Source organism: Carassius auratus, unplaced genomic scaffold (assembly GCF_003368295.1).
Source record: "Carassius auratus strain Wakin unplaced genomic scaffold, ASM336829v1 scaf_tig00216004, whole genome shotgun sequence".
NCBI classification, from domain to species: Eukaryota; Metazoa; Chordata; class Actinopteri; order Cypriniformes; family Cyprinidae; genus Carassius; species Carassius auratus.
In genome coordinates, this window is record NW_020528356.1 from 43,301 (window position 1) to 52,500 (window position 9,200).

At 33.0% G+C, this 9,200-nt stretch overlaps 1 protein-coding gene across 3 annotated transcripts in view; it reads right to left on the minus strand.

Annotated features, from left to right (window-relative positions):
* Nucleotides 1–273: 273 nt before the first annotated feature.
* The window catches only part of LOC113096614 (serine/threonine-protein kinase 38-like), a 10,416-nt gene continuing 1,489 nt past the window's right edge, over nt 274–9,200 (minus strand). The window contains exons 3-13 of one of the 3 annotated variants that reach the window (XM_026261986.1): nt 9,174–9,200; nt 7,160–7,282; nt 6,988–7,071; nt 6,162–6,285; nt 5,789–5,943; nt 5,556–5,658; nt 3,912–3,973; nt 3,716–3,833; nt 2,143–2,362; nt 1,967–2,061; nt 274–879 (exon numbers count right to left, since the gene is read on the minus strand). The exon at nt 9,174–9,200 is cut by the window's right edge and continues 25 nt beyond it. In XM_026261986.1, coding sequence (XP_026117771.1) covers nt 743–879; nt 1,967–2,061; nt 2,143–2,362; nt 3,716–3,833; nt 3,912–3,973; nt 5,556–5,658; nt 5,789–5,943; nt 6,162–6,285; nt 6,988–7,071; nt 7,160–7,282; nt 9,174–9,200 — 1,248 coding nt within the window. In that variant the 3' untranslated portion in view covers nt 274–742. Of the gene's footprint in view, nt 886–1,966; nt 2,062–2,142; nt 2,363–3,715; nt 3,834–3,911; nt 3,974–5,555; nt 5,659–5,788; nt 5,944–6,161; nt 6,286–6,987; nt 7,072–7,159; nt 7,283–9,173 lie in introns of all 3 variants that reach the window. The other 2 variants (XM_026261984.1, XM_026261985.1) reach the window with 2 other exon arrangements.

The following is a 9,200-nucleotide window of genomic DNA, read 5'->3' on the forward strand; positions in this document are numbered from 1 at the left end:
TAGATTTAATTTATAAAATAAAAATCATCTGTTTTCTGTGTGAATCTGTGTTAAAGTGTAATGTATTTCTGTGATGCTCCGCTGTATTTTCAGCATCATTTCTCCAGTCTTCAGTGTCACATGATCTTCAGAAATCAGAATAATATGATCATTTACCGTTTTTTTTCCCCCAAAAACATATATATATATATATATATATATTTTTTTTTGACTAGTATACTGACGGACTTTAATAACTAGTTTTTGTATCCTTGTTAAAATTAAAGAAGCGAATTAAAAAGCATGCATCATCTTTATTGCATATATTTATAAAAGTTAAAAGCACAGATGACAAGGATATAAACACACATTACCAAAACAGCTCACGGTTAAATATCAATACAAAAATATCCATGATGCACTGCATGCTAAATGAGAAAAACTACAATTGAACTGAACGGTGTGTAACCCGTGGTGTTTATACGAAGTGATCGATCGTACCCTAAATAAATCACTGATCGTACCGATGCCAGAAAGCTGCAAACACACATTCACATGCTAAAACACACCATGCTCCCACAGTTTGTCATTCGAATCTAAAATAAACATGATTGTCTGCGCTGAGGGGGACAAGTGAGGCTTTCTAGCCCAAACGGACATAAGGCACAATGTGTTTCTACATGTAAAGCTAAACCTCTTCTATCACTTCTAGAGAAGTGTGCGTCTTCTGGTGTGTGTCAGAAGCATAAGAACTGATCTGTTGTCATCTCTTGGCACTCTTCATGTAGGCGGGGATGGCTCCTCTGGCCGTCAGACCCTCGAAGCGCTTGTAGGTGTAGTTGATGAAGACCCAGTCCTTGTTCTTCAGGTCTGACTCGGGGTGATGACTGCTGGCCACCGCTGGACCTCCACAAAACACCAAACACAGGTCAGACACCTCTGGATATATATCTCAGGAAATAAGAGCTCTCAGTCAACTATAACTGTCAGTCTATTAAACATTCAAACTAACAACTGACAAGCTTTTAAAATGCATTTATGAAACAATAATTTTTTTTTTTAAAGATACAATGTTTCCAGTTCAGTTTCTTCCTTATATATATATATATATATATATATATATATATATATATATATATATATATATATACACATTTAAAATTAAAAATGTTCCTTATTGGTGTCATTTATTTTGAAGCACTCACAACTTTTTTTCTTCCTGGTGTTATTTATTTTGAAGAATTAATTTAATTTAAATATTACTACATTAGTCCTAATACAAGCATTAATATAATATAATTTAATTTATTTAATTTAATAATTGATTACGTTTTCCTTTTTGGTTGTAATTTAGTTTGAAGAATAAATGCAATTTATTAATTATTTAATTTGTTATTTTTAATGTAATTTATTGTGAAGTGTTAATGTACTTTAACAATGACATTTTTTTCTTCTTGATATAATTGAATATTTTATTAATTTAATATAATAAACCATTTGTTGTTTTTATCTCAAACTCAGTTTTTAAAATAAACATTAAAAGGATAAAATAAAAATTTTCTTTCTCAATGTAATTTACTTTGAAACATTCAAAATAATATTCAAAATATTATGAAATATTCAATTTTATTATTAATTAAAACAATTCTTGAAGTAATTTACTTTGAAATATTACATTTAATTATCAATGAATTTTTTTCTTGATGTAAATTACTTTGAAACATTAATTTTAATTATTAATTATTTTTTCTTGATGTAAATTACTTTGAAACATTAATTTTAATTATTAATTATTTTTTTCTTGATGTAATTTACCTTGAAATATTACATTTAATTATTGATTTATTTTTTCTTTATAAAATTTTCGTAATTGTCAAAGAAATGTCAAGTTTTCCTTGCTGTGATGTCCCTCTTTGATGCATGTTAAAAACCCTCGACCGTGTAACAGTGGTGTAGTGTGAGTCAGTCTGTGGTGCTGGTGTCTCACTGGACGGCTGCAGGATGTCGGACTCGGGGAACTCGTCGAAGTTGGACGTATCGTCGATGCTCTTGATCTCGATGGGGATCGCAGCGGGTCTCTCTCTGTGAAAGAGAGCAGAGTCTCCGTCAGATCAGATCAGATCACACACACACACAAACACACAAACACACACACTCTCAGACCTGATGTGGTCGTAGTCCACGCCCTCGAAGAAGCCGTTCCTCTTGATGTCGTCGACGCCGGCCGCTCCGATGCGATGATCCGCCTCACAGCAGAAGCGCAGGATCAGAGCCTTCGCTCGCTCCGAGATCGGCACCTCGGGAGGAAACACCAGCGTCTCCCTCCAGCTCATCACCTTCTTATACGTCTCCTGAGGAGTCTCCGAGCAGAACGGAGGGTAGCCTACACACACACACAGAGAGAGAGACATCAGTACACACACACACACACACACACACACAGAGAGAGAGAGAGAGAGACATATCAGTACACACACACACACACACAGAGAGAGAGAGACATATCAGTACACACACACACACACACAGAGAGAGAGAGACACATCAGTACACACACACACACACACACACACACACAGAGAGAGAGAGAGAGAGAGAGAGAGACATATCAGTACACACACACACACACACACACAGAGAGAGAGAGAGAGACATATCAGTACACACACACACACACAGAGAGAGAGAGACATATCAGTACACACACACACACACACACACAGAGAGAGAGAGAGAGAGAGAGAGAGAGAGAGAGAGAGACATATCAGTACACACACACACACACACACACAGAGAGAGAGAGAGAGACATATCAGTACACACACACACACACACACAGAGAGAGAGAGACATATCAGTACACACACACACACACAGAGAGAGAGAGACATATCAGTACACACACACACACAGAGAGAGAGAGAGACACATCAGTACACACACACACACACAGAGAGAGAGAGACATATCAGTACACACACACACACACACACACAGAGAGAGAGAGAGAGAGAGAGACATATCAGTACACACACACACACACACACAGAGAGAGAGAGAGAGAGACATATCCGTACACACACACACACACACACACACACACAGATAGAGACACATCAGTACACACACACACACACACAGGGACACACACACACACCTTTTTGAGCTAATTTTAAGTTTTAGTGCCACGTTGAAAAAAGATTCTAAGATTACGAGAATAAAGTCAAAATATTACGAGAATACATTTTCACATATTTGGAATTTTCATAAAAAGAAAACTGTTTATTTTAATGAATTGTTTCACATAAATACAGCGATCTGGTCACTAAAGAGCTTAATAAACATTAATGTAAGACACTCCATTTGTGTTTCGCTGTTAAACTGATTTTGAAAGCGGAGACATTAAAAGTAGTTCTTTCAAATACACAAATCTTATTGCTATTGGGTGGCTGGCGCACTACAAATAACAAATGCAATGGAAGATATCAAATATTACATTCTACAACGTCACACAGCAGCTAATGCTTATTAGCTAGCTAATGTTAGCCAATGTTACCAACCTAGCTTCTGCTAACCTGCAGAGCCAATCACAACGACGCCTGTCTCTGACTCTTTTCTAATTGGCTGATTGAGAGTTTGGAATCATTTCAGTTTTTTTTAACACTGAAATACTGACTTTTTTTATATGATATTTTAAATTGATTCTGAACGAGAATTGATACATTTCTCTTCTTACCAATCAGCATCTCGTACATGATGACGCCCAGACTCCACCAATCGCAGAGCTTGTTGTATCCGGTCTGCATGAAGACCTCTGGCGCGATGTAGTCCGGCGTTCCCACCGTGGAGAAGGCCTGAAAGAGGCGGAGCAACATAACGCATCACTTCCTGTTCGGATTGAATGGGCTAATGAAGCCATCGCTAACACTGACCAGCTGCCTCCGGTTTCTCTTCCACGTCTCGGCCTTCCTCTTGGAGTTCATGTGCTGAAACGCTACAAGAAACTCGTGTAAATTACTTAAACTGAAAATTTAAATATAAACATGAATATTAACTAGTAAACTCTATTGGCTTGACAAAGCCAGGTCTGAACATTTAAACTTAAAGTTTGAAGGTTTTACTCATAGAAAGTCAATAACTAACATGATTCCGCACATTGTTACCCCCTTTAAGCATGTTGCTAGCATGAATTAGCACATTTTAACAATATGCTAGCATGTTGTTAACAGGTTTTCTAACATTTTACCAAATGGCTAGCATGTAGCATGTTGGTAACATGTTTCCAACATGTTTATCATATTGATAGCAGGAATTAACATGTGTAAACAGAGTTCCAACATGTTTTAACATATAGCTAACGTGAATTAGCATTTTCTAACATATTTCTACCTTGCTTAACACTATGCTAGCATGAATTAGCATGATGTTAACAGGATTTCTAACACTTTACATAATGGCTAACATGTAGCATGTTGTTAACATGTTTCTACCATGTTTAACGTTGTTAGTATGAGTTACCATGTTGTTGACAGGTTTTCTAACATTTTACCTCATGGCTAGCATGAAGAATGTTACTTGTTTCTAACATGTTTATCAGGTTGTTAACAGGTTTCCAACATGTTTTACCACATTGTTAACAAGAATTAGCATGTTGCTAACAAATTTCTACAATGTTTAATGTTGCTAGTATGAGCTAACATTAGGTTAAAAGGTTTTCTAACATTTTACCACATTGTTAACATGTAGCATGTTGGTAACATGTTTCTAACATGTTTATCATAATGATAGCAGGAATTAGCATGTTGTTAACAGGTTTCCAACATGTTTTACCACAGGGCTAAAGTGAATTAGCATCTTGTTAACCTATTTCTACCATTTTTAACATGGTGCTAGCATGTTTTAACAATATGCCAACAAGAATTAGTATATTGCTAACATGTTTAAGCACATGCTAGCTTGAATTTCCATGTCGTAAACAAGTTAAACATGTTGCTAATATGTTTTAACATTATGCAAACAATAATGTGCTAGCATGTCTTTAAAATGTTTGACACATCAACATGTTGTTAACATGTTTCTAATATGTTTAACATGTTACTAGCATGAAATATCATGCTGCTAGCAATATGCTTATCTTTAGCATGTCTAACATGTTGCTAGCATGCTTTAACACTATGCTAGCCTGAATTGGCATGTGCTAACATGTCTAGCATGTCGTTATCATGTTTTAACAGTATGCTAGGCAGATTTAACACATGGCTAACATGTTTCTTTCATGTTTAACATGTTTTAACACTTGTTTAGTATGAATCAGAATGTCCTTATCATTATCATTACATGAATTAGCACTTTACTACCATGTTTCTTGCTTGATTTAACATGTTTGCTAACGCACTGCTAGCATGTTTTAGTATGTTATCAATAGGCTTTGCTCTATAGTTGTTGTGTAAAAGTTTTTACCCCCTGAATGGAAATCTATGGGAGTAAGCACTGTTCAGAAGTCCGACACAGAAATTCCGTACATCAGATCATTTCGAAAAGAGAATTCCGATTAGCCTGAAGCTTTGTTCACTCACTGAGGTCGTTTGATTGGCTGTGCTTCAGGTTGCGGTAAAACTCGGTCCGATGTGCCTTTTTGAGTCCCGTACACAAGCCGAAATCAGACAGCTTGACGTGACCCTGAAACACAAACATACACACAGCTCTCAGCCAATCAGACGCCTCACTGATAGAGAAGTGCTGTGAAAGCAGAAGAGGGCACAGGAAGTGTGTTATTGAGTCACTTCCTGTTCCTGTCAGGGTGTTTGACCTTGGAGTCCAGCAGCAGGTTGTCTGGTTTGATGTCTCGGTGAATGAAGCCCAGCTGATGGATGAAGTCGATGGCCAGAACCGTCTCAGCTATGTAAAACTGCGTCTCCTCCTCCGTCAGCGTGTCCTTCTTCATCAGAAGCGTCATCATGTCTCCTGGAGAACACAAGAGATCGATCAGACTTTGACGTTTCATGTGAAGGAGGGATTTGGATCCTTGATTCACTGATTCATTGAAAAGAATCAACTCAAATTGTTCTTGTGAACTGGTTCTGAAGAAATGTTTCAAAACAAAATGAAGTAAAGTGAACATGAAGACACATCTGAAATCTACTGGTTAGTACAAAATGAAGAAGTTGATCACACACTCTCACCTCCGGGCAGGAACTCCATGAGTAAGTAAAGATTGAGTTTGTCCTGAAAACTGTAGAACATTTTCACCACCCACAGACTGTCTGCCTGAACCAAGATGTCCCGCTCCGCTCGGATATGACCCACCTGAAGCAGAAAATAAAATAAAAATAAATAAAATGACAATATACAAAGTAAATGAAACATTAATTTTAAAAATTTTAAATAAAGTGACAAAAAAATCTAATAAATTAAAAATTTAAATGACACAATAAAATAAATAAAAAATTACAACTTAAAAAATAAAATGACCAAATAAAACCGAATATAAAAAAAGACAGAAATTACATAAAATGCATAAAAAATTAAAACCTAATATAAAAATAACAAAATATAATAACAAAAAAATAAAATGAGATAAAAGCACAAAAATAATTTAAAATGACAAAATGAAATTAAATAACAATATTAAATTAAATAAAATGTGATAAAATCAAATAAAATGGTTAAATAAAACAGAAATTACAAAATAACACATGACATAAAATGGCAAAAATTACACAAAATGAAAAATGACGTAAAATTACAAAACAAAATATAATTTTATAGCAAAAAATAAAACAAAAATGATACAATGACATTAAACAACAAAAAATGCATAAAATAAAATACAAATAAAAGTTAATATTTTTAACAAAAATTTTAAAATAAAATAACAGCTAACAATTTAATAAAATAAAATGGCACAAAAATCACAAAATAAAATTACGTAAACAATAAATTCATTATTTAACATACTTATGTTTGTTCATATTTCTTCATATTTCCCATTAGCATGTTCATTCTCACCTGCTCTTTCTGCAGCATGTCAGCTTTGCGAAGAATCTTCATGGCGTAAACATGTCCTGTGTCTTTCTTCTGAACCAGACGCACCTGCAGACAGCAGAAATACATGTGTATACTCCATGACACACACACAGAGATCCATCAGTGTGTCATCAGCGCTCATTATCATAATCACCTCCCCAAACGCTCCTCGTCCAATCACCTTCAGCGACTCGAAGTCGTCCAGACCCAGTCTGGTTCTCTTCAGCCGCAGGAACTCGGTCTCCTTACGAGCGTGTTGGGAGCGGCGCATGCGCTTCTGGAATCCAACATTCACGTATATTGCGATATTGTTTAATACATTAATTCGCACATTCACACCAGGATGATAAATGTGACGATAACCAAGTATGATAACTAAGTCAATAAAAAGAAGGAATGCTTATAGATATCATTATCACTACAGTCATTGTTACCATTTAACTTAGTGTAATGATTAAAGTTATCGTAAAGCATGCATTAAGTTATGTATAGTTGTACAATATAGTTATATTATAGTTATTATTATATTATCTTATATTCTTGTTATACATATTTTTATGATTATATACATAAATATCTATATATGATTATAATTTACTGTTATGATTACAGTTATTGTTATAATTACTGTTATTTCATTATAGTTATCGGTACAGATATTGTTATGATTACAGTTATTTTTTTCATTTAGGTTACTGTTTTCATTACGATTACAGTTATCGTTATCGTTAATGTTATTCAAGTTATTGTTATAGATATCGTTATGATTACAGTTATGGCTATTATTATAGTTAGCGTTATCATTTATCGTTATACTTATGATTACAGTTATAGTTAATGTTATTGTTATAATTATCGGTACAGATATTTTATATGATTACAACAACTATTATCATTATAATTAACATTATAGATTTTGTTATGATTATAATTCATTATAGCCACTGTTATAGATATCGTTATGATTACAGTTATGGCTATTATTATATTTAGTGTTATCATTTATCGTTATACTTATGATTACAGTTGTAGTTAATGTTATTGTTATAATTATCGGTACAGATATTGTTATGATTACAACTACTGTTATCATTATAATTATTATTATAGATTTTGTTATGATTATAATTAGTTATAGCCACTGTTATATATATTGTTATGATTACAGCTATTGTTCTAATTACCGTCATTTCATTATAGTTATCGTTACAGATATTGTTATGGTTATAACTATCATTATTATTATAATTAGCATTATCATTTATTGTTGTACTTATGATTACATTTATAGTTTGCTGTTATAAGTGTTATCAATATAATGTTTGGTACAGATATTGTTATGATTACAGTTATCATTATAATTATCGTCACTTTCATTATAGTTATTGTTACAGATATTGTTATGATTACAATTATCATTATTATTATATTTAGCATAATCATTTATTGTTGTACTTATGATTACAGTTATAGTTACTGTTATAATTGTTATCGTTATAATTATCGGTAAAGATATTGTTATGATTACGGTTATCATTATTATTATAGTTAGCATTATAATTTATTGTTGTACTTATGATTACAGTTATAGTTACCATTATAATTCTTATTGTTATAATTATCTGTACAGATATTATGATTACAGTTATCGTTCTAATAACCGTAATTTCATTATAGTTATCTTTACAGATATTGTCATGATTACAGTTATCATTATTATTATAATTAGCATTATCATTTATTGTTATACTTATGATTACAGTTCTCATTATTATTATAGTTAGCATTATCATTTATTGTTGTACTTATGATTACAGTTATAGTAACTGTTAGAATTGTTAGCGTTATAATTATCTGTACAGATATTGTTATGATTACAACTACTGTTATATGATTATAATTATAGTCACTGTTATAGATATTGTTATGATTATAATTATCGTTATCATTAAAGTTACTATTCGCTTTATGACTACAGTTATCGTTATAGTTAAAATCAACATTCTATTTATTGTTATAAATATTGTAATGAATACATTTGTAGTTATTATGATCATTATACTTAAGATGATAGATAAAATTAACATTTTGTTATGATTACTGTTATCGTTATTATCGTTTCAGTTATTTTATCGTTATGGTTGCTGTTCTTGGTGTGTGTTTGTTACCTCTTCATCAGGCAGTCCTTCCTCATC